The sequence below is a fragment of the Rhinopithecus roxellana genome, chromosome 12 (assembly GCF_007565055.1).
Source record: "Rhinopithecus roxellana isolate Shanxi Qingling chromosome 12, ASM756505v1, whole genome shotgun sequence".
Taxonomy (NCBI): Eukaryota; Metazoa; Chordata; class Mammalia; order Primates; family Cercopithecidae; genus Rhinopithecus; species Rhinopithecus roxellana.
In genome coordinates, this window is record NC_044560.1 from 74,644,139 (window position 1) to 74,670,696 (window position 26,558).

At 37.9% G+C, this 26,558-nt stretch overlaps 1 protein-coding gene and 1 pseudogene across 3 annotated transcripts in view; one reads left to right on the top strand and one right to left on the bottom strand.

The window, feature by feature from the left end:
• The window catches only part of ZNF738 (zinc finger protein 738), a 452,488-nt gene extending 442,374 nt beyond the window's left edge, over positions 1 to 10,114 (top strand). Inside the window, exon 6 of one of the 3 annotated variants that reach the window (XM_030912885.1) lies at positions 2,008 to 3,047. In XM_030912885.1, the coding sequence (XP_030768745.1) occupies positions 2,008 to 2,042 (35 nt within the window). In that variant the 3' untranslated portion in view covers positions 2,043 to 3,047. Of the gene's footprint in view, positions 1 to 751; positions 3,048 to 6,594 lie in introns of those variants that run through there. The other 2 variants (XM_030912884.1, XM_030912883.1) reach the window with 2 other exon arrangements.
• On the bottom strand, positions 4,586 to 5,642 carry LOC115892155 (annotated as a pseudogene).
• Positions 10,115 to 26,558: the final 16,444 nt, after the last annotated feature.

The following is a 26,558-nucleotide window of genomic DNA, read 5'->3' on the forward strand; positions in this document are numbered from 1 at the left end:
CAGCCTCCCGAGTAGCTGGCACTGCAGGCGCCCGCCACCTCGCCTGGCTAGTTTTTTGTATTTTTTAGTAGAGACGGGGTTTCACCGTGTTAGCCAGGATGGTCTTGATCTCCTGACCTCGTGATCTGCCCGTCTCGGCCTCCCGAAGTGCTGGAATTACAGGCTTGAGCCACCGCGTCTGGCCCCTTTTTTTCTATTTTATACTTTCATTCCATTTTGATCATAGAATGTAATTCATAAAATGTCAAATTTAACAAATTTTTAAGATGCCGTTTTTGGCCTAACAGGTGGTCTATCAAAGAGAATATTGCATAAGCTATTGAGAAGGATGTGTTTCCTCATATTCTTGAGGACTCTTCTCTATTTCTCTGTTAAACATAATTGTACTGGCTGGGCGCAGTGGCTCACGCCTGTAATCCCCACACTTTGGGAGGCCAAGGCAAGCGGATCATCTGAGTTCAGGAGTTCGAGACCAGCTTGACCAACGTGGAGAAACCCCGTCTCTATTAAAAATACAAAATTAGCCAGGCATGGTGGTGCATGCCTGTAGTCCCAGCTACTCAAGAGGCTGAGGCAGGAGAATCGCTTGAACCCAGGAGGCGGAGGTTGTGAGCCGAGATTGTGCCATTGCACTGAAGCCTGGGCAACAAGAGCAAAACTCCATCTCAAAAAAAAAAAAAAATTGTATTATACTGCCTTCAATTCTTCTCTTCACTTACTAATATTCTGTCTTGTTTTATTTTTATTACAGAAAGTGGGTTATTGAAATTTCCTACTATAATTATATTGCTGTCTAGGTGTTTCTTCCAGTCTGTCAATATTTGCTTTATATATTTGGAACCTTAGTGTGACATACACATAGACACATACACACACACATGCACACACAAATTTATCATAGGTTCCCAGTTAATAAATCTATTATTGTTTAATGTCCTTCTTTGTCTCTGCAATTTTGACTTAAAATACTTTATGTAAGATATGACAGTTTTTGACTTAAGATGTAGATTTTGTAATACTATTTTGACTTCTTCTGCTCTCATTTGGTTAGTATTTGCATGCAATGGCTAAATCTATTTTGCCACCTTCAGTATTTTTTATCATTAGATGTCAGCTGACCCTTGTAGAAAGGCAAATTGGATCTTGGTTTTTAATAATTTTAAATAAATTTCTTTATTGAAAGTATGTCTCTTAATTGGAAAGTTTTCTGAAGCAAAGAGACTTACTAATTTTTTTGTTGTTGTTCTGTTTGATTCTTGCATCTTTGTCCTACATTTTCTCTCTTTCTGTTTCTCTTTGTGGCTGTTTTATTTTTACTTTGATATGCTTTTACTTCTTTCTTATTTTGTTTTCTGTATCTATACAGGCGTATTCTTTGTGGTTTGTGGGGGACTACATAAAACCTCGAAAAGATACGATATATTTCAGTCTGGTTAAAAATGAACTTTAGTTGCATGCATAAATTTTTTCTCATTACGTATGTTCTCAGATATCAAATATCAATTTGTCATTGATATTGCTAATTACATTTTTTATTTTGTATATTTATTAACAGATATTTATAATGATTTCTATGCTTTTATCTTTCAAATTTTGGAGATTAATTAAAAATTTCTTCCGTGCCATTATGATAATGCTAAGAAATTTATTTTTGTGTATGTGCATGTCTTTCCCCAAAAATAATGTGTTTTAATATGATTTTGTGTTGCCTTGTTGCATCATCTTATTTTCATTGAACGCAACTGCTTTCAGCACCTTTTATATGTGAGGAAGTGCCCATATACTTTGTAAAGTTTGGTTATTTTTGAAGTTTTTTTTCTTTTTATTTAGCAGGACAGATTTGGTGATGGTATTATGCTCACTTGATAACTGTTTTCTTCAGAAATTTGACTATACCACACAGTTTCCTTCTGTCCTGAAAAATTTTTGTTGAGAATCCGCTGGCTATCTCATAAGAGTATTCTTGCAAATAATATCACCTTTTTTTTTTTTTTTTTTTTTTTTGAGATAAAGTATCACTCTTGTTCCTCAGGCTGGAATGAAATAATGTGATTTTACCTCACTGCGTCCTGGGTTCAAGCAGTTCTCCTACCTCAGCCTCCCAAGAAGCTGGGATTACAGGCATATGCCACCACACCCAGCTAAGTTTGTATTTTAAGTAGAGACGGGATTTCTCCATGTTGGTCAGGCTCGTCTCGAACTCCTGACCTCAGGTGATTCACCCACCTCAGCTTCCCAAAGTGCTGGGATTACAGGTGTGAGCTACCACGCCCAGCCAACACGTCACTTTCATCTTGCAGCTCCCAAGATTCTCTTTTCTGTGACTTTTAAAATCGTGCTTACATATGTGTTTGATATAAGTATCTTTGTATCCTAGTTTGTTTGTCGAGTTTCTTCATTTTTATGTCATTTTTAAAAGATTTTTCAGTTATCTTTTATATTTTTTACCTCCATTATTTGTTTTTTGATATTTTAAATATTTCTGTTCTTATTTCCAGTTTTCTGATTTTCTATAGTTCTCTGTGTTCATATTTTACTCATTGAGTATTATTCAATTTATTTTCGATTTTAAAAATGAAGGTACACATCATTTTTTATTTATTTCTGAAAATTTTATATTTTTGTTGGAACCACATTGCCCTGTTTTATATATATTCTAATATTTTATTAAAATTTGCACGTTTACCCGCAAACAATGTTACCTGTCCCAGTCTTTATAATGTGGCCTTCTCCTGGCACACTTTGAAGAATTGTCTGGGTTAGAGATTCTGAGAGTCTCTCAAACATATTCTTAGAATGTGTCTTGTTTGAAATTTTGTGTTTATTTTTTAGTTAAAGGAAATTATTTATCTTCTTTGTTAATACTCAGTAATCACTTGCTGCACCTGTGTTCTTTCTGTGGTACTGCAGTCTGTTCACTCCTGTAACATTTACCTTTGATCTCAGCAGACTCAAACTGTCATTCCAAAGTATACCACCATTTCTTTCTGCACTGTATGTCATGGGTGACAGAAACCAGTGTCTTCAAAGGCTCCTACAAGCAAGTAATAAAGATATATGAGCCGGTATTTTACTTGTGTTTTTATTTTATTTTATTTCATTTTTTTTGAGGCCACATTTTTTTTAATTGACAACTCAATCTCTACATACATGCAGTATTGCATGAATTATAAGTGGATCAACAATTATATTATTGATACAAACTCATGAGCATTTACATAAAACTACCGCTCTAGGTTTTGGTGTGTTTTGTGCCAGCTACTTTAGTGAATAAAAGAAACATAAAGGAACTCAACTACTTGAATTCATGAGAATCAGCTTTCAAAAAAAGCATATATGTCATCTCATAGAATATTTAATACGTCAAACCCAGGAAAATCAGTAACTAAGTGACAGAAGGAACACTTTTAAAGAAAAGTTGATGATAAAAATGTTAGGCTAAAATATTAACAACTTTAGCAACTGGACCAGGGAACCATAAAGTATATGCACACTGGGAATTTTAAGAGAAGATCCCCACGTTCTCCTGCACAATGAGGACCACATTCCAAAAGCATAATTCTGGGTTGTACAATGTCTTCTCTGCTACAAACCATAGTTTCAAAGATGAAAGAAACAAGATGGTAATTCACATAAAAGGGTTTTAAAATTCTTCCCACTCAAAATAAAATAAAAATATGATCTCCATCAAATTATAAAGAAATTATATCAAAATGGTGACCAAATAAAGAACACAGACGATTTGCCTTCACTGACTGCCTTAGAGGGCAGAGCATGTGTCACCTACAAGGAAGGGGAGATGCGGGTAGAGTCCTTACTCTCCCCGGGCCTGTGGGGTGGGGGTGGATAGGAGCCCTTTGGTTTCCCTGGAGTTTTGCTTCCTCACATAGGGAATTGAGGGAGGCAGGCTAGATGACTTTAAGAGACCCCTCAACTAAAAGAATCAAAGTCACCTTGAGATCCCATCTCTGAGCAGGCACATAAGGTGGCAAAAGAAATGGATTGAAAAACAGACGGATGATGTCTTTCTCACCTTTTAATACCATCACTGAGAACTAATCTGTACTATAGTTGAAGAAAATCTTTGCCCGGTACTATTAAAGGTATGCAGTGAGGCATCTGACAATGAAATTTTTCATAAAAATGTATAAAAAGGCTTTATTAAGTTTGGGTGGAAAAACAATGCACCATCATGTTACTACTACCAGCAGTCAGGACGTCCTGTCAGATTTTAGGAGTCACCGATCTGGTTGGGAGAAATGCTGAGGGGGATGCATATTCAAGCCATTCAGTAGAGAGTTAAGGAGTGCACACTGTTCAGGAAATGGATAAACAGGTGCCCAGGAAGGCAACTTTAATGAAACTGGTTCTAAAACAAAGGATGCAAGAGACCTAAATGATCCAAAGAGAGTGATGGCTTCTCATTTTCTGTCCCCTAAAGAAAATACAAACATTTCTTCTGGGATCTAACACACTAGCTTCATTTTCAAGATAAATCACTTTATTTTCCTTACAAGGCAGCAGCACATTAAGCACTTGACAGTCACATGATTTCTGCAGTGAGCCCCAAGGCTTCCCAGAGCTTTCCTGGAACCTACGGCCAGAAGAGTCCTGAGATTTCAAATATTAAAGCTTTCTATACAGCCACAAGTCCCTTTGATGTTTGGGTTATTGAACACAAACTCACTGGATAATTTGTCTTCAACATAGTCCATTTCTGTTCCTAAAAGTGTTAGCTTTGCTTTCTTTTTGATGAATACTCTGACTCCATCTTGAATGACTTCATCAGAATCTCCTTTTATCTTTGTATATTCTAGAGTATAAGAAAGGCCATTAGAAGCCGGGCGCGGTGGCTCAAGCCTGTAATCCCAGCACTTTGGGAGGCTGAGACGGGTGGATCACGAGGTCAGGAGATCGAGACCATCCTGGCTGACACGGTGAAACCTCGTCTCTACTAAAAAAATACAAAAACTAGCCGGGCGAGGTGGTGGGCGCCTGTAGTCCCAGCTACTCGGGAGGCTGAGGCAGGAGAATGGCGTAAATCCGGGAGGCGGAGCTTGCAGTGAGTTGAGATCCGGCCACTGCACTCCAGCCCGGGCGACAGAGCGAGACTCCGCCTCAAAAAAAAAAAAAAAAAAAAAAAGAAAGGCCATTGGAGCCCCTGGTTCAGACACTGACTTTTACGCTTTTACACCTAGATGCTCAGGCTTATCTGTTTTTTTTTTTTTTTTTTTGAGACAGAATCTCGCTCTGTCTCCCAGGCTGCAGTGCAGTGGCACCATCTCGGCTCACTGCAAGCTCTGCCTCCCGAGTTCATGCCATTCTCCTGCCTCAGCCTCCCGAGCAGCTGGGACTACAGGCACCTGCCACCACGCCCAGCTAATTTTTTGTATTTTTAGTAGAGACGGGGTTTCACTGTTAGCCAGGATGGTCTCGATCTCCTGACCTCGTGATCTGCCCGCCTTGGCCTTCCAAAGTGCTGGGATTACAGGCATGAGCCACCACGCCCGGCCAGGCTTATCTTTAAGAAGTTGTTTTATCTTGTTTACTGCTGGAGGTGTCAGGGTGAGGGTGGCCCAGGTGGGCTGCAGTTTCCTCTTGCTCACAGCCTGGACAGTTGCCTGGACTAAGGAAGCTGACATCTTCACCATCCTGGCACCCCAGTGCCATGGGCCGGAGCTCGGCTGCCTCAGCCTCTCTCCATGGACACGGCGGGTGCGTTCTACCTGTGTTTTTTTTAAAAAAATATATCAAATGTTGGCAATTTACTTATTTTTTTTTTCTTTCTTTTTTTTTGAGATGTAGTCTTACTCTGTTGTCCAGGCTTGAGTGCAATGGTGTGATTTCGACTCACTGCTACCTCTGTATCCTGGGTTCAAGCAATTCTCCTGCCTCAGCCTCCTCAGTGGCTGGGATTACAGGTTGAGCCACCACGCCAGGCTGGCAGTTTACTTCTTTTTGTTTTGTTTGTTTTTTTGAGATGGCGTCTCGCACTGTCACCTAGGCTGGAGTGCAATGGTGCAATTTCGACTGACTGCAACATCTGTCTCCTGGGTTCAAACAATTCTCCTGCCTCAGCCTTCTGAGTATCTGGAACTATGGGCACACACCACCATGCCCAGCTAATTTTCGTATCTGTAGTAGAGACGGGGTTTCACAATGTTGGCCAGGATGGTCTCAATCTCCTGACCTCATGATCCACATGCTTCAGCCTCCCAAACTGCTGGGATTACAGGTGTGAGCCACCACACCTGGGGCAATTTACTTCTAAAAGCATTATGTTATGTTGAGGAGCAGAAACAGCTGTGTTGGGTAAAAGAAATAAACTTTTTTTTTTTTTTTTTTTATTGTATGTAACTTTTTGCATTGTGCTCATTTGGGGTACTTTAAACATTTAGCTCACATAATTTTTCTCAGATGTATTTTGGTTAGTATGTTTTTGTTATATATATGTGTCTATAAAAAATTAGGGCCTTTTGTATTTTGCTATGTCACCTTGTATATGTAGTTTGTATAATGTTATAGGTTAGATTTGTAATCTATATTTATCTGAGTCTAGTAAGTGGAGTAATTTGATATTTTTATTTCTTTCAGTTAAATGTTTTCATTTTGCCCAGGACCTTTGGCCACAGCCAGGCATAAAAGATTCTTTCCAAAAAGCGATACTGAGAGAATATGGAAAATACGGACATAAGGATTTACAGTTAAGAAAAGGCTGTAAAAGTATGAATGAGTGTAATGTGCACAAAGAAGGTTATAATGAACTAAACCAGTGTTTGACAACTACCCAGAGCAAAATATTTCAATGTGATAAATATGGGAAAGTCTTTCATAAATTTTTGAATTCAAATACACATAAGACAAGACATACTGGAAAGAAACCTTTCAAATGTAAAAAATGTGGCAAATCATTTTGCATGCTTTTACACCTAAGTCAACATAAAAGAATTCATGTTAGAGAGAATTCTTACCAATGTGAAGAATGTGGCAAAGCTTTTAAATGGTTCTCGACCCTTACTAGACACAGGAGAGTTCATACTGAAGACAAATCCTACAAACATGAAGAATGTGGAAAAGTTTTTAACCAGTCCTCAACTCTTACTAGACATAAAGTAATTCATACTGGAGAGAAACACTGCAAATGTGAAAAATGTGGCAAAGATTTTAAGCAGTCCTCACACCTTACTAAACATAAGATGATTCATACTGGAGAGAAACCCTACAAATGTGAGGAATGTGGCAAAGCTTTTAATTGGTACTCACACCTTACCAGACATAAGATAATTCATACTGGGGAGAAACCCTACAAATGTGAAGAATGTGGCAAAGCCTTTAATGTATTTGCAACCCTTACTAGACATAAGATAATTCATACTGAAGAGAAACCCTACAAATGTGAGGAATGTGGCAAAGCTTTTAAACAGTCCTCAAACCTTACTACTCATATGAAAATTCATTCTGGAGAGAAACCCTACAAATGTGAAGAATGTGGCAAAGCTTTCTTCCGATTCTCGTACCTTACCACACATAAGATAATTCATACTGGAGAGAAACCCTACAAATGTGAGGAATGTGGCAAAGCTTTTAACTGCTACTCCTACCTTACTGCACATAAGATGATTCATACTGGGGAGAAACCCTACAAATGTGAAGAATGTGGCAAAGCCTTTAATGTATTTGCAACCCTTACTAGACATAAGATAATTCATACTGAAGAGAAACCCTACAAATGTGAGGAATGTGGCAAAGCTTTTAAACAGTCCTCAAACCTTACTACTCATATGAAAATTCATTCTGGAGAGAAACCCTACAAATGTGAAGAATGTGGCAAAGCTTTCTTCCGATTCTCATACCTTACTACACATAAGATAATTCATACTGGAGAGAAACCCTACAAATGTGAGGAATGTGGCAAAGCTTTTAACTGCTACTCCTACCTTACTGCACATAAGATGATTCATACTGGGGAGAAACCCTACAAATGTGAAGAATGTGGCAAAGCTTTCTACCGATTCATATACCTTACTACACATAAGAGAATTCACACTGGAGAGAAACCCTACAAATGTGAAGAATGTGGCAAAGCTTTCTACCGATTATCTTACCTTACTACACATAAGATGATTCATACTGTAGAGAAACGCTACAAATGTGAGGAATGTGGCAAAGCTTTTAACTGGTACTCACGCCTTACTACACATAAGAGAATTCATACTGGTGAGAAACCCTACAAATGTGAAGAATGTGGCAAAGCCTTTAGTGTATTTTCAACCCTTACTAAACATAAGATAATTCATACTGGAGAGAGACCCTACAAGTGTGAAGAATGTGGCAAAGCCTTTAATGTATTCTCAACCCTTACTAAACACAAGAGAATTCACAATGGAGAGAAACCCTACAAATGTTTAGAATGTGGCAAAGCTTTCTACCAATTCTCATACCTTGCTACACATAAGATGATTCATACTGGAGAGAGACCCTACAAACATGAGGAATGTGGCAAAACTTTTAACTGTTCCTCACAAGTTACTCGAAATAAGATAATTCATACTGGAGAGAAACCCTACAAATGTGAAGAATGTGGCAAAACTTTCAAAAAGTCCTCAAACCTTACTAATCATAAGATAATTCATACTGGAGAGAAACCCTACAAATGTGAAGAATGTGGAAAAGCTTTTAACCAGTCCTCAACTCTTACTAGACATAAGAGAGTTCATACTGGAGAGAAACTGTACAAATGTGAAGAATGTGGCAAAGCTTATAACTGGTCCTCAAACCTTACTAAACATAAGAGAATTCATACTGGAGAGACACCCTACAAATGTGAAGAATGTGGCAAAGCTTTTAACCAATCTTCAACCCTTACTATACATAAGATAACTCATATTGGAGAATAACATTACAAATGTGAAAAATGTGGCAAATCTTATAACCGATACTCATGCTTTACTACACATAGGAGAATTCATGCGGAAGAGAAATTCTACAAATGTGAAGAATGTGGCAAAGGCTTTAACTGGTCCTCTACCCTTACTTGTGGGAAGCAACCCACCCAGGTGCTAAGGCAAGAAACCGAGGGCACGAATTGTTCCAGTATAATAAAATGTTATAAAATAAGAATAGTTATGCTAGATGTAGATAATAGATATTATATATGAATATCATTAATCATTAGTTTGTAGCAATTACTCTTTATTTCAATATTATAATAATCCTTGCTCTATAATCATAAACCTAGGGAAAACCAGGCCATACAGAGATAGGAGTTGAGGGGACATAGAAGTGACCAGAAGACAAGTGTGAGTCCTCTGTCATGCCCGGACAGTGCCACCAGAGGGCTCCTTGGTCTAGCAGTAACACCAGTGTCTGGGAAGATGCCCTTTACCAAGCGGACCATGGTCTAGTGGTAGCATCAGTGCCAAGGAAAAGCACCCGCTACTTAGCAGACTGTGAAAGGCAGTCCCCCTTTCCCAGGGGAGTTTAGAGAAGACTACTCCACTAGGCCCGCCTGCAGTTATCCAGAGGCCTAACCGTCTCCCTGTGATGCTGTGCTTCAGTGGTCACTCTCCTAGTCCGCTTTCATGTTCCATTGTGTACACCTGGCTTTGCCTTCTAGATAGCAGTAGAAAAATCAGTGAAAGTACTAAAAACCTCTGCTATGAAGAAATAATGGCATGGGCTGTGTCCTCTCTGTCTCTCTGTCTCTCTGCCTTGGCTGCCAAACAGGGAAGGGCCCCCTGTCCAGTGGACACATGACTCATGTGACCTTGTCAATCATTGGAGATGACTAGCACTCCTTACCCTGCCCCTTTTGCCTTGTATCCAATAAGTAACAGTGCAGCCAGGAATTCGGGGCCACTACAGGTCTCTGTGTCTTGGTGGTAGTGGTCTCCCAGGCCCAGCTGTCTTCTTTTTTTTTTTTAATCTCTTTGTCTTGTGTCTTTATTTCTACAATTGCTCATCTCTGCACACAGGGAGAAAAACCCAACAATCCTGTGGGGCTGGACCCTACATTTACTAAAGATAAAAAAGAGTTTGGGTGTGGTGGCTCACACCTGTAATCCCAGCACTTTGGGAGGCTGAGGTGGGCAGATCACCTGGTCAGAAGTTTGAAACCAGCCTGGCCAATATGGCGAAACCCCGTCTCTACTAAAAATATAAAAACTTAGCCAGGTGTAGTGGTGCACACCTGTAGTCCCAGCTGCTCTGGAGGCCAAGGTGGGAGAATTGCTTGAACCCAGGAGATGGAGGTTGCAGTGAGCTGAGATTGCTCCGCTGCACTCCAGACTGGAGTACAGAGATTCTATCTCAAAAAAAAAAAAAAAAAAAAAAAAAATTCATTCTAGAGAGAAACCATGCAAACGTGAAGAACGTGAGAAAGCTCTTAGCCAGTCCTCACACCTTACTACACATAAGAGAAATCATACTGGAAGGAAACCCTACAAATGTGAAGAATGTGAGAAAGCTTTTAACTGGTACTCACACCTTACTACACATAAGATAATTCATACTGGAGATAAAGCCTACAAATGTGAAGAATATGGAAAAGGTTTTTATTGATTCTCATACTTTACTAAACATAAGATAATTCATTCTGGAGAGAAATTCTACAAATGTGAAGAATGTGGCAAAGGCTTTAATTGGTCCTCAACACTTACTAAAGAGAATTCATACCAGAGAGATATCCTACAAATGTGAAGAATGTGACAAAGCTTTTAACCACTTCTCAACCCTGATGACACATAAGGTAATTCATGCTGGAGAGAAACCCTACATATATGAAGAATGTCTCAAAACTTTTTATAGATTCTCGTACCTTATTAAACATAAAATCCTACAGGAGAGAAATTATACAAATGTGAATAATGTGGCAAAGCTTTTAAGAAGTCCTCATCCATTACTAAATAATATAATTCATACTGGAGAGAAAACCTAAAAATGTGAGGAATGTGGCAAAGTCTTTAATGGTCCCCTCAACTTTCTGCACATAAAATAATTTATACTGTAGAGAAGCTCTACAAATGTGAAAAATGTAGCAAACCTTTTAACTAATCCTCAACCCTTACTACACATAATTAATGCTGGAGAGAAATCCTGCAAATGTGGCAAAGCTTTTAACCAATTCTCAAATCTTACTAAACATAAGATAACTCATACTGGAGAAAAATCTTAAAAATGTGAAGGATGTGGTAAAGCCTTTATCCAGTCCTCAGGTCCCACTAAACATAACATAATTCATACTGGAGAGAAAGCTTACAACTGTGAAGAATGTGGCAAAGCTTTTAACCAGTCCTCAAACCTTTTTGAACAAAATAATTCATACAGGAGAGAAACCCTACAAATGTGAAGAACGTGGCAAAGCCTTTAGCCAGTCCTCAATTCTTACTAAACATAAGAAAATTCATACTGGAGATTAACCTTATGAGTGTGAAAAATATGGCAAAAGCTTTAACTAGTGCTCAGTTATTATTATTATTATTATTATTATTATTTGAGATGGAGTTTAACTCTCATTGCCGAGGCTGCAATACAATGGTGTGATCTCAGCTCACTGCAAACTCTTGTCTCCCAGGTGTAAGTGATTCTCCTGCCTCAGCCTCCCGAGTAGCTGGGATTACAGGCACGTGTCACCATACCTGTCTAATTTTTTATGTTTAGTGGAGATAGGGTTTCTCCATGTTGATCAGGCTGGTCTTGAACTGCTGACCTTATGATCTGCTCGCTGCAGCCTCCCAAAGTGCTGGGATTACAGGCATGAGCCACCACGCCCAGCCACTAGTCCTCAGATCTTAACACACATGAGATAATTCATACTGGAGAGAAACTCCACAAACCAGAAAGATGCAATAATGCTTTTGACAACACCTCAAACTTAGTTCTAACCATAAAGGAAATCATATTGGTGAGAAATCCTAGAAATGTGAAGAATGTGACAATGTCTTTAAATGGTTGTCATACTTGATTTTTTTCTTCTTTTTTTTGAGATGAAGTCTCACTCTTGTCCCCCAGGCTGGTGTGCAATGGTGTGATGTTGGCTCACTGCAACCTCTGCCTCCTGGGTTCAAGCAATTCTCCTACCTCAGCCTCCCAAGTAGCTGGGATTACAGGCATCTGCCACCATGCCCGGCTAATTTTTGTACTTTTAGTAGAGAAGGGGTTTCACTATCTTGGCCAGACTGGTCTTGAACTCCTTACCTCAGGTGATCCACCCACCTCGGGCCTCCCAAAGTGTTGAGATTACAGGCACGAGCCATCACTCCTTGCCTTACTTGATTAGATGTAAAATAATTCATACTGGGAAAAATTCCTACAAGTGAGAACAATGTGGCAAAACTTTAACCACCTTATTGAACAGAAAGCATTTACATTGGAGAAAAGTTATAGAAATACAGACTGCAAAAAAGACATTAATGTCTGCTTATATCTTAACATCAGAGAGTTCATACTTAATAAAAGCAAGATAAGGGCAATTAGTGTCAAAAGATCTTTCAGAAAAATATAAGCCTTTAAAGTGAAGAAGAGTATATTGAAGATGGACATTACAAACAAAGAGGGTTGTAGTACCTTGAATCATTTTATTGTACATATTTTATACTAGAGGAAAACTCTGAAGCAGTTGCTCAAGCTTTGTTCAACATCAAGGCATTTATATTGGAAAAGTGCTTGCAAATGTAATAAATTTGGAAAAACACTTTTCAAACATGACATCTTAGAAAATGCCAGTTTATACTGAAGTATATTTTTGAAGATGCAGTAAAATGAAAAAATATTTAATCCAAATTAGGGGCTGTGTAAATATCAGAGAATCTATAATAGAAATATATGAGGAACTGACACTTTGGATATACTAAATCAGTTCTGAGTGTAGAAAATTAAAGTTGGTAGAAAAAGTATTTGTATATAACTTTAAGAGGAGTAAGAGTTTTTTGCAGAGTAATAACTACTTTCAAAGTATACTTTATTTCTTGAAAAAATTACAGACTTTGAAAGCAAATGATGTAATTCAACACTCATTATTTTCTGCTGTTTCTTCATTCTTATTCACTCGTGAAAGCATGTGATCAGTTGTTGCTGCATCAAAGGTAGGAGAGATTCTTTTCCATTAGGGGGCGTTATTTATGATCTTTTCTATGGACAAGTAAGGACATTAGAATGTAAGATGCGTGATGAAAAAGTGGAGAGGTTCTCTGTGGTTAACTTATACTCTTGAATGATGTATGAGGTAGGTGTTAAGAGTAATATTCTTTTGCATTATGAGAAAACTAGTAGTATATTATTGTTCTAATTGTACTTTTATATATTAAAATGTAGTACATTTTTAAAATTTTACATTATGTGTGAAGTTAATGGTTTCAACATTTTTAACATGTTAATCTCTTGCCAGTGGCTTTAAAGCGTAGATAAGTTAAAGAATATTATTCCTGTTGTATAAACATTTATCATTATTTTAATCAATTAAATTTATTCTTAATTTTTGTGGGTATATGAGTATATATACTTATGCCATATATGGCATATTTTGATACATAAATACAATACATAATCACATGATAAATGTATCCATCACCTCTAGCATTTATCCTTTGTATTACAATCAAATTTTACACTTTTACTTATTTTAAAATGTACAATTATGGCCAGGCACAGTGGCTCACGCCTGTAATCACAGAACTTTGGGAAGCTGAGGTGGGCGGATCACCAGGTCAGGAGTTCGAGACCAGCCTGGCCAACATAGTGGAACCCTGTCTCTACTAAAAATACAATTAACCAGTCGTGGTGGCAGGCACCTGTAATCCCAGCTACTTAGGAGGCTGAGGCAGGAGAATCACTTGAACCTGGGAGGCGGAGGTTGCAGTGAGCCAAGATCATGCTACTGTGCTCCAGCCCAGGCGACAGTGCCGAGACTCTGTCTCAAAAAAATATATATATACAATTAAATTGTTAATGACTACCAGGTTATTTTTATGGTCATAATAGAAATGATATGCAAGTATAAATGAAATAGATATATTTCTGGGTCCTGAATAGATATTTTTAAATTTTATACATGTATATATATATTTGAACATGTGTCCTGTCTACCTGCAAACACATACAGACTTTTAGTATTGATATCAGAGGGTTAAATATACTATACATTAGTCTAAAGATAAACCTTAGGTGTAAGGAAATTATGGAGTAAGTGAGTTTGTGTGAGTGTAAGTTTGTATTTATTTTCAGAAGAAAAGAGCAATATTGGAAAAAAATTATTTTAACAAGGTGACTAGTATAAAACTAAAAGCCTCAAAAATGCTGAAAGCAAATGTATTCTCTTTGCTCTATTGAATTTATTACTATAGTTATTGTACATGGAATTGTTTTTTAATTTTCTTTTTGAGATAATTGTTAATGTATAGAACTGACTTTGATGTTGCTTTTGTATTTTGAAAGTTTAATAAATTTGTTTATTTTTAATAGGTTTTAGTAAAGTCTTAGGCTTTTTTTGTTTGTTTGTTTTTGTTTTTGTTTTGAGATGGAGTCTTCCTCTTGTCACCCAGGCTGGAGTGCAGTGGCACAATCTTGGCTCACTGCAACCTCTACCTCCTGGGTTCAAGCAGTTCTCCTGCCTCGGCCTCCTGAGTAGCTGGGATTACAGGTATTGTGCCACCAAGCCCAGCTAATTTTTTTTTCTATTTTTTATAGAGATGAGGTTTCACCATGTTGGCCAGGCTGGTCTCGATCTCCTGACCTAAGGTGATCTGCCTACCTTGGCCTCCCAAAGTATTGGGATTACAGGCATGAGCCACCAAGCCAGGCCAGTCTTAGCCTTTTCTATACTTCAGATTGTGTATAGAGATAAAAGATAATCATTCAGGAATAATTAACTTCTTTTGTCCAATCTGGATGCCTTTGATTGTATTCTGTAATTCCTTTGTCTTGGATTAGTACTATTTTTGGTAAGACTGACTAGAGTGAGTATCCTTGTCTTGTACTAGCTGTTAAAGTAAAAGCTTGCAACGTATCCCTTAGTATGTTATTAGCTGTCCAGTTTTTGGTTATATGTTGCATTTATTGACTGAGGTGTACTTGATCTATACCTAATTTTTTCAGATTTATCATAAGGGAATGTCAAGTTGTGTCAAACTTCCATTGTGTATTTTTTTTTTTTTTTTTTTTTTTGTATTTTGCCTCTGTTTAAGTGTTAGAGATGTGAAATCACAATTAATTCTACATACATACAAAAAATCACCAGAGACCGCTATGAACATCTCTACGCATGCAAACTAGGAAATTCGGAGAAAATGAACTCCTGGATACACAAAACTTTCCAAGAGTCATCCAGAGTCCACTGATGCTGAAGTGTTCAGACACAAAATATTGATAAAAAGATGAGGTTTTATTTGTTAATTTTACTACAGAGCATTTGATGCCAGCAAGCTTTTTTCCTTGAAACTTTGAAAACATGCTTTAGTTTTTATTTAGTTTGGAAAGCCAAATTTGGTCAAAAGTAAATATAACAACAAATGAATATTAATCATTTTGGAAGTGAATTCAAATTATTGTATAAAATATTAAATTTGGTGGAGATACTTGTGTGTCAGAATTTTTTCAAAATTTGAATACATAAAGTATAATAAAACTGAAACTTGAAAAATATACATGCTTTTATGACATCATTTTGTGATCATTTAAAGTTTTAATTTAGCAGTTTTGGCTGTGTTTAAAATGTAGATATTGACATCACAAAAAATAATGAAGAATACAAAACAAAGCGCGATAGTGTTGATGGCTACTGTGAGACTTCAGTTCTTAGTTTCAAAAATGTAAACAAGAGACACAAAACCATGAAAATGAAGCATGGAGGGATTTATTTGCAAAGTAGAAATACTGTTTTAAAAGTTAGGTGCAAAACTCCCCCGAGAGAAGGGATTCAGGGTGGGCTGCTAACAAGAATGAGCCAGCAAAGACTGGAACTAGAGAGACTCCATTTATGGGAGTCTTACATAATTATTTACAAGGAAGTAGAAAGTGGTGTTATTAGTAAGCATATTCTGGGTGGTCCTATTGGTGCACATACACAGTGGCTGTACATGCTTGTTTATATGTCACGTATCTCATTAGCATCTTAAATCTCCACTCACATGGGTGGTTTTTACTATTATAATGAGTAAAAGGTCAGAGGACAAGTAAAATAAAAATGTGCGTGCTTTTTTTTTTTAGATAGAGTCTTGCTCTGTCACCTAGGCTGGAGTGCAGTGGTGGATCTTGGCTCACTGCAACCTCTGCCTCCCAGGCTCAAGGGATTCTCCTGCCTCAGCCTCCTGAGTAGCTGGGACCACAGGCACATGCCACCACACTCAGTATTTTTAGTAGAGACGGGGTTTCACCATGTTAGTCAGGATGATAATGTGCATGCTCTTTGCAGGAATATTTCCCCAGTGAAGAGAGCTTTGCTTGAATGAGCTGAAATACAGTGCAAATGTTGGGATTTATTGTGTCAACAATATGCTGTCACCATGTAATCATCATGGCTGCTGCATCCCGAGGACATGGTGACTTTCTTGCTACCCAGTCTACCTCAATAGTACTTGTCTTGGTTTATTTTAAACTGTCAACTCTGAGACTAAGATTTAGTTGTTATGTCAATATTATCAAAAGTGGGAACATCAAAATTTTAAAATCAAACATTTGAACTTGATTTGGTTAGCTGTGTACCCAGGAAAAATCATTATACATTCCTGGAGCTTCGATCAAAATGTATGTGTAGGCGAATGTTAGTTTTTGATGTAGGTTTTTGTTCATTTACATTTTTAAAGATATTTTTCCTATTTTATGGTGATACTAAACACACAAAACTTACCAAGAGCTCTATTTTACTGCATTTTTCAACCAAAAGGTTAAATACTTAAATATTGAAAGTGACATTCTGGATTATTTTCCATGTGATGGAATCTGCATTTATCAGACTACATTGCAGTTTTTCGTTATGTGGTGCAAGGTTATAAAAATGCCATCCAGTTTATTTCTTAGGTAACAGTAGAATGTGTTTTTCAGACAGTGGCATGAGAATTCTTGACATACTACCTTTAGACATAATGAAAGCAAATGAATAAATGTGTTGAAATTTGTCTTTATTCATAATGAATTAGAGGCTAATTCATGGCAACACATGTAGTTCAATCCAAATTTTTTTGTGTAAAAATTTGTTAAGCTACATCCATCTATATAGGTAACACTAATTTGATAACAGCTTCTTTATAATAAGCTGGAACTCATTTTACCTGGTGGTTTTGCTTTAAATATGTGAGCTGTATTATATAACATTTAAATAAGTAATAAAATTAATTCAGAGATTATAGAAAGAAAAGTACAGGCACACTACAAATGAATTGAAATCTGGCAACTGACACTGATGAACAGGTTGAGCAAATTTGACTAGACCTAAATTCCAATATTGAAATACAGAATTTTAACTAAAAACATCTTCAACAACATAATAGACGTATGAGATTTGAAAAAAGATATTGATTTGTTTACCCCTCATCAATCAATATTAGGTTAAATTAGAAAATTGTGAACACATCATACAAAAAATAAAATTAGTAAACTATCCTCAGACTTCATCTGATTAAAAAACGACTTTTGGATATTTGAAAGCACCAAATTATCGATGAAAAATATCTATTTTGAACAGATCTTTGATCTTATATACATATTACTACTAAGTAAAACCTAATACAGCCATACAAGTTGTCAACTGCATTTTCAAAATTATGAGAACTTAGAACAAGTAAACTAAACCCTTACAGTTTAGATTAAAAAAAAATAAATTACTTAGTATTTGCCCTTGTGATGAAAATCACGATTTTTCATTTTGGAACAAACAGGAAATGCTGTGATGAGATTTACTGTGCTGGGGATGCTGGGATCCAGTGGACCAGAATCGTCAGGACCTTACCATGGTCACTACTGTTTTTCCTCTTCTCTCATTCATTTCCTAGTCTCCTTCATCAATTCCGTTTCTATGTTGCAAGTTAACGGTTTTGCACAGCTTTAGCATTTGCCTTTGATTTCTGCTAATTTTCTTTGTTCGTTTTTCTTGTCCATCTCTGGTGGCTGCTTTGCTGTTCCACTTCCAGGAGTTCGCGGAACTTCACTCTCAGACGCTCCAACAGTCGGTCGATTTGGCTCAAGCTCTCCGGCAGTTTCTCCGGGTTCTTCTAATCCTGGTGTCTTAAATTTATCAGCAGGACCTTGTTTCAGTGACCACTGCTACCGCTGCCTCCTGCCAGCGGGGCTGCTCCTACAGCAGCCGAAACGCCCACGCCTGAGGACGCCTTAGCTGTAACCCTTGGTCACGGTCCAGCTTGGTGGGCAGAAACCCGACGTCAATCAGACAATTTTGCGTAGCTGGGCGAGCTTTCCTGGGCATGCGGGGCAGTTCCCTCATCATCTTTATGCTGCCACCTCCACTTTCATCAGAGAGACACACAGGATGGTGCAGGGACCTGGAGACACCATGGAAGAGTCCAGGGTAGTGAGGAGGGGCTGGGCCGGGCAGCCTCAGGCCCAGCACATGGCGGTGCCCCTCACGCCTGAGCGGAGATTAGCCACTGCCACCTCGGGGAGGACAGAGAGGCCTAGAGTCCCCAGCCCCTCTCTGTGCACCAGCAGAGGAAAAAATTATTTTCTAAAAAAAAGAAAAAAGAAGAAGAAGAAAAGTACGGAGAACTTGCAGATCTGACCCAAGCAAATTTTTATTCTTTTCTTTTTCTCGTTATTTCTGCCTTTTTCCTTTTAAATTGTTCTCTCCTGAAGTCAGATTTCATGTTCCATCCTAATGTGGCCATTTAAATGTAATTATGATGGTCACAAATTTGGAAACTAAAAATTTTAATATATTTTTACCCAGAAGTGCTGGTTTAACTTTAAATTTTGAATAGTGCTTTCTGAATTCTACATTTCATTATTTTCTATTTGATTCTGTTAACTAAACTATAGGAAATAAAAATAAAATCTTGATTTGCATAGTTTCACAGTTTACAAAGAATATGTACTCATTCTTTTAAATGATAAATGTGTGTTGAGCACACACGATATGCCATTCTTTTGGTAGCCTTAGAAAAAAAAAAAATAGAGGCCAGGCACGTTGGCTCACACCTGTAATCCCAGCGCTTTGGGAGGCCGAGTCGGGTGGATCACCTGAGGTCAGGAGTTTGAGACCAGCCTAGCCAACCTGGTGAAACCCTGTCTCTACTAAAAATACAAAAATTAGCTGGGCATGGTGGCGGGCACCTGTAATCCCAGCTACTCGGGAGGCTGAGGCAGGAGAATCACTTGAACTCAGGAGGCGGAGATTGCAGTGAGCTGAGATCCTGCTGCTGCACTCCAGCCTGGGCGACATCAAAAAAAAAAAGAGAGAGAGAAAAAGAGAGAGAAAGAGGAAGGAAGGAAGGAGAAAGAAAGAAAAGGAAGGAAGGAAGAAAAGAAAAGAAAGAAGAAAGTATTGGTCTCTACTCTCATGAACTTTCAGTATAACTTCATAAAATCATGCATTCCTGAGAAGTGGATACCTCTGAAGTTTCCTAAAGTCCTCCTAACCCAAAGTAACCAGTATCTGAATTTTATATTATCATTTACTTTATGCAATTTTATCTATAAGCAATATATGTTTCAGTGTTATCTGTTTTTTGCCTCTAGATAAATTCTACAAGTTTTCGTCTGTGATTTGCTTTTTTATTTACAATTGTTTCCTTCTATTTTTCCATGCTGCTTTGCATAGCTACAGTTGTCCATTTTCACTGCTGCATAGTGTGAATGTACGTCAATTTTTAAACCAATTCTATAGCCATGGTTATTTGTGAATTCCAGTTACTCTGTATTTTTATCAACTCTTGGAATTACTAGACATATTGAGGGGTGAAGCCAGCTGGACTTCCTGGGTCCAATGGGGGCTTGGAGAACTTGTCTGTATAGCTAAAGGATTGTAAATGCACCAATCAGCACTCTGTAAAAATGCACTAATCAGCACTCTGTGTCTAGCTAAAGGATTGCAAACACACCAATCAGCACTCCGTAAAAACACACCAATCAGCACTGTCTAGCTAAAGGATTGTAAACGCACCAATCAGTGCTCTGTAAAATAGACCAATCAGGACGTGGGTGGGGCCAAATAAGGGAATAAAAGCTGGCCACCTGGAGCTAGCAGTGGCAACCTGCTTGGGTCCCTTTCCACGCTGTGGAAGCTTTGTTCTTTCACTCTTCACTGTACATCTTGCTGCTGCTCACTCTCTGGTTCTGCACCACCTTTAAGAGCTGTAACGCTCGCCATGAAAGTTCACTGCTTCATTCTTAAAGTCACCTAAACCACGAGCTCACCAGAAGGAAGAAACTCTGGACACACTGGAAGGAACAAACTCCAGACACACCATCTTTAAGAGCTGTAACACTCACCGCAAAGGTCCACAGCTTCATTCTTGAAGTCAGCGAGACCAAGAACCCACCAGAAGGAATAAATTCTGGACACAATATTTTTTGACAAAGTGGAGAATCAGAATGGTATATCATTTATAGTTTTAATTAGCAGTTCTACAGTTACTAATGAAGTTAGCGTTTTTCAGAAGTTAATTGGTCAATTGTGTTTTAAGATGTGCCATCTGTCTATTTTTAATGTATTTCATTTCTTTGTGCATTCATATTCTGTAAGGTATATTGTCTAAATACTAATTTTTTGTAATGTGTTTTTTTATAGATTTTTGTCCTAGTTGTGATTTGCCTTTCCACCATCTTTATTTAAGCATGTTTTTATAAGTTCTTAATCAAAAGTTCTTAAAATTTAGTCTAATTTATAATATATTGTGCCATGTTTAAGAAATTGTTTTACCCCACTGTTGTAACAACAATATTATCCTGTATTTTCTCCTAAAAGTTTTAAATTTTCAATCTATGTGAAAAATTGTTGTGTCAGTTGCTGTGCAGGAATCTAGTCTACCCAGGTAGAACCAATTGTTTAGGTACTAGCTTATTGATTCATTCTACTTTGCCAGTATAATTGTGATACTGAGCTCTCATTTTAATCTATTGGCTGGGACCACAGATGCAATATTTAGTAAAAATGTTGATAGCAGCATCCTTATAATGTTTATGACATCAAAAGACAAGCTTTCAATGGTTTATCATGTACATTTCCTGTAGTATATTTTAAATACCTTCTATATTTAGAAAATAAAATTTCCTTTTATTTTTAGTTTGCTAAAAGGTTTTTACCAAGCTCTTTTTCTGTGCCTATTGTATATACACGTATAGATTTTACAAAGTTTAACTTATCTTGTGCTCTTGAGATAAACTTATTCACGGTTTTACTTTTTTTTTTTTTTTTTTTTTTTTTTTGAGATAGAGTCTCGCTCTGTCACCCAGGCTGGAGTGCAGTGGTGCAATCTTGTCTCACTGCAACCTCTGCCTCCTGGGTTCAAGCGATTCTCCTGCCTCAGCCTCCTGAGTAGCTGGGACTACAGGTGCGTACCACCATGTCCGGTTAATTTTTGTATTTTTAGTAAAGACGAGATTTCACCATATTGGCCAGACTGGTCGAACTCCTGACCTCGTGATCCACCCAACTCAGCCTCCCAAAGTACTGGGATTATAGGCGTGATCCACCGCTCCCAGCCGGGTTTACTTATTTTATACAGAGCAAGATTCAGTTTGTTAGCAAATGCTTTAAAACTTTTAAGTCTGTCTTTATGAATGATACTTTTATAGTTATTCATGTTTTGTCTCTGTCGATCTTTGGTATTGACTCTCAGAAATTGAGTTGCGCAGTGTTTTTACTTCTATTTTTTGAAAGGTTAAATATATTAACAGTATGCTTTTCATTTTTAAACTTTAAATGTCTGAAAGACTTATCAGAATTTTCTGAGACTGACATTTGTTGCATATGTGTTAATTTCATCTGATCTCTCATCTTTACTAGTTCTGTCTAGTGCACCTAAGTTCAAATGTGGTTAGTGAGTTATTTTAGTTATTGTATTATTCATTCCACAACTTAGTTACTTTTTTTTTTTTTTTTTTTTTGAGACAGAGTCTCGCTTTTGTCACCCAGGCTGGAGTGCAGTGGCCGGATCTCAGCTCACTGCAAGCTCCGCCTCCTGGGTTTATGCCATTCTCCTGCCTCAGCCTCCTGAGTAGCTGGGACTACAAGCGCCCTCCACCTCGCCTGGCTAGTTTTTTTTTTTTTTTTTTTTTTTTTTGTATTTTTTAGTAGAGACGGGGTTTCACCTTGTTAGCCAGGATGGTCTCGATCTCCTGACCAAGTGATCCGCCCGTCTCGGCCTCCCAAAGTGCTGGGATTACAGGCTTGAGCCACCGCGCCCAGCCAACTTAGTTACTTTTAAAATTATTTTATAGTTTCTAATTTCCTGTAGATACTTTCATTTGTCTTATTTAAATATGGTAAGCCTAGTTGTTTTTAATATTTTTGTTGATAAATCTAACATTGGATGTCTTTGTAGATTTGTTTCTGTTATTTCTTCTTCTGATGTCTTTCACACTGTCTTCTTTATTGTGAGTTTTGTCATCGTTGGTTGCTTGCTAGTCACTGTTCATAGAAAATTACTTGCGAGTTTCATCAAGGACTGGATGAGATGTTACCTTCTTTAAGAAAGTTTGCGGCCGGGCGCGGTGGCTCAAGCCTGTAATCCCAGCACTTTGGGAGGCCGAGACGGGCGGATCACGAGGTCAGCAGATCGAGACCATCCTGGCTAACACGGTGAAACGCCGTCTCTACTAAAAAATGCAAAAAAATTAGCCGGGCATGGTGGTGGGGGCCTGTAGTCCCAGCTGCTCGGGAGGCTGAGGCAGGAGAATGGCGTGAACCTGGGAGGCGGAGCTTGCAGTGAGCTGAGATCCGGCCATTGCACTCCAGCCTGGGCGACAGAGCAAGACTCCATCTCAAAAAAAAAAAAAGTTTGCTTTTGCTTCTTTCAGTTTTCTGAAAATTTTACCACATGAAACAATTATTTGGACAACTTTAAGTAATGTGGTTCATTCAAAATGTATATAACTGATGGAGAAATTTATGTAAGATCAATGTGTGCTGACAAGATTGTAGAAATTTCTTTGTCTTTTAAAAATTTTTCTTTATCACCTGCCCTCAACCTCAAGACAATCTTGTATGCCATTCCTCAGTGTTGGGAAGAAAGAGACTGTCTGGGTCACACATAGCCTTTGAACTCCCAGATTAATTTTGAGAAGGTGTTTATAATAATTCCCAAGTGCTCAACATCCAAAAGTACTTAATAAATGTTAGGTAACACCATTATGCTAATAATCCTGAACACAAATTTTTAAGTGTTCAGTTGCACTATTGTGTTCTATGAAAAGAACATTTTTGTTTAGAATATTTTCCAATAGATTGATTACGTGTTATAAATTGCAAATATGTTTGTAGTTTGTATAAGGCAAATAATGAGATGTTTGGATTCAAAGATGCATAAGATGAAACACTAAGAACATTTTCTGTATAGTTGAGGAGAAAGAGTATGTTGAAAAAGCCAATGCAGTTCATGGGTTGCAAGTTTCTGTCTCCTGCTCCCACCTAATCTGCCTGTTCCTGGCTGCCAGCAGCCAAGATTTGCTTTACAATACTGAGGAAAAAGTATTAAGAAAGCCAACCCCATAGTCTGTTTACATACACAAATATAAAGCAATGTTCTTCTCTAATGTGAGGAATATGTTTAGGAAAGCTAAAAATGATTTCAAAGTAAGAAAGTAAAAAGTTGGCAGCATGAGCACATCTAGCCCTACAGGCTGAGTTGCTTTTGGAGTGAAGAGCTAACACAAAAGGCAAGAGAAAGATTAGAAAATAATAATTTTGCCTTTGAGTACTTTATATTTTTTATATTTCCATGAATTCTGTAAATAATAAAATTGTATGAATGCATTTTTTCTGTAAACATTATTTTGGATATAGTGTCCTACTCTGTTGCACCAGATGGAGTGCAGTGGTGAGTTTACAGCTCACTGCAGCCTCGATGTACAATGCTCAAGTGGTTCTTTCACCTCAGCCTCTCAAGTAGCTGGGACTACAGGTGGGTACCACCACGTACAGCTAATTTATTTCATTTTTAGTTTTGATAAGATCTCAATATGTTGCCAACACTTGTCTTAAACTCCTAAACTCAAACAATCTTTCTCCCTCATCTTCCCAAAACATTGGGATTGCAAACATAAACAAGCACACTTTACCCATATAAGTATTTTTAAATATTACAGACAGCCCGTTGGGAGGCTAAGACAGGAAGATTGCTTGAACAAGAGTATAAGATCGGCCTGGGCAATGTAGCAATACCTCATCCCTACAAAATGAAACAACAACAAACAGAAGGGTGATATTCATGTGAAAATCACTATATTCTTATCCTCAGTGCCCTTTTGAAGATGAACTCTGTATAAGTTTGTTTTATCTTTACAAAGATTTGCATGTGTATGTGTGATTTTATGTACCTTTTAAAGTAGTATTGCATGTGTGTTTCCTTGGGTGAGATAGTGTGTTCGATGGTTAGAAGAGCAGGCTCACACTTTGGGAGGCTGAGGGCGGGCAGATCACGAGGTCAGGAGATTGTGACCACCCTGGCTAACACGGTGAAACCCCGTCTCCACTAAATATACAAAAAAATTAACCGGGTGTGGTGGTGGGTGCCTGTAGTCCCAGCTACTCAGGAGGCTGAGGCAGGAGAATGGTATGAACCCGGGAGGCGGAGCTTGCAGTGAGCCGAGATTGCGCCACTGCACTCCAGCCTGGGCAACAGAGCGAGACACCTTCTTAAAAAAAAAAACAAAAGAAGATATTGTTTCAAACAATTTTATGTCATTAAATTAAAAATTAGATAAAATTACTATTTTTCCAGAAAAGTATGTGGCAAAAGTGACTGAGGAAGAAATTAAAAAGATAAAGTCAAACAAAAAAAAAGTGTTTTTTTGAGATGGAGTCTCGCTCTGTTGCCCAGGCTTCAGTACAATGGCAAGATCTCAGATCACTGCAATCTCTGCTTCTTGGGTTCAAGTGATTCCCCTGCTTCAGCCTCCTGAGTAGCTGAGATTACAGGCGCCTGCCACCATGCCCAGCTAATTTTTGTATTTTTAGTAGAGACAGGGTTTCACTTTGTTGGCCCGTCTGGTCTCGAACTCCTGACCTTGTGATCCACCAACCTGGTCCTCCCAAAGTGCTGGGATTACAAATGTGAGCCACTGTGCCTGGCCTAAAAATAAAAAAATTACGTTTTTAATTTTACACAAATTTAAAAATCTGTTATAAAAGAACAACTTGATGAATGTTTACACAGTGCATATACCAGCAACCCAGCACCCAGTGATGGAAGAGTGTGAGCAGCCTGGGCACTCTCCCTCCTTTATTCTCCTTTTCAATCACTGTTCCTCTAAGAGTAATTTATATTCTGGCTATTTATACAATAAATGAGGTTTGTCTGTTTTTGAACTTAAATTAATACAGTATGTTCTCATTTTTGGCCAGCTTATTCTGCTCAACATTGTGAGATTGATTTCTGTCTGCCTGTTGTTGTGGTTTGCCCATATTCATTGATCTACAGTGATCCATTATATACACTACAAAGTATTTATTCCACTTTTTATGAACATTTTGGTGGTTTTCCAGATTTGTCAGTGATTCTATAAACAGTCTTGTGCATTTTTTAAAGAAAAGTTTGTATAATTATGTAGATATATAACCACAAATAAAACTAAAATGTATTTGTATCTTCAGCTCGTATAGGCATTGGTGAGCCCTCTCGATTCTCCCACCTCAGCCTCCCGAGTAGCTGGGACTACAGGCGTGTGCCCCCATGCCCAGCTAATGTTTTGTGTTTTCAGGAGAGACTGGGTTTCACCATGTTGGCCAGACCGGTCTCCAACTCCTGACCACGTGATCTGCCCGCCTCAGCCTCCCAAAGTGCTGGGATTACAGGCGTGAGCCACCAAACCCAGCCTTGGTTTGTTTATGGCTATTGTAAAGAAAACTGTTCTTGATTTTGTTCTCACCTTGTATGTTATTGGTGTAAGGAAATGTTATTCATTTGTGTATATGAATTTTGTATCCTGAGACTTTGCTGAAGTCATTTTTAAGCTGATGAGTCTTTTGGTAAAATCTGTAAAGTTTTCTAGGTAGAGAATTATATCATGAGTGAAGATAATTTCATTTCTTCTTTTCCTATTTGGATGCCATTTATTTCTTCATTTTGTTAGATTGCACTGACTAGAACTTTCAGAACTATGTTGAATAGGATTGTTTAGAGTGGATAGTATTGTCTTACTTTTGTTCTAATAAGAAGTGCATGCAGCTTTTGCCTGTTCAGTATGATGTTAGCTGAGGATTTCTCATCGATGGCTTTTATTATTTTGAGGTATATTTCATCAATGCCTAGTTTGTTGAGAATATTTTCATGAATGAATATCGGATTTCCTTGAATGTTTTTCTGCATCTATTGTGTTAATCATATACTTTTTTGCTTTTAATTACATGATGAATCACTCTTACTGACTTGTATATGAAGAAACATCCTTGTACA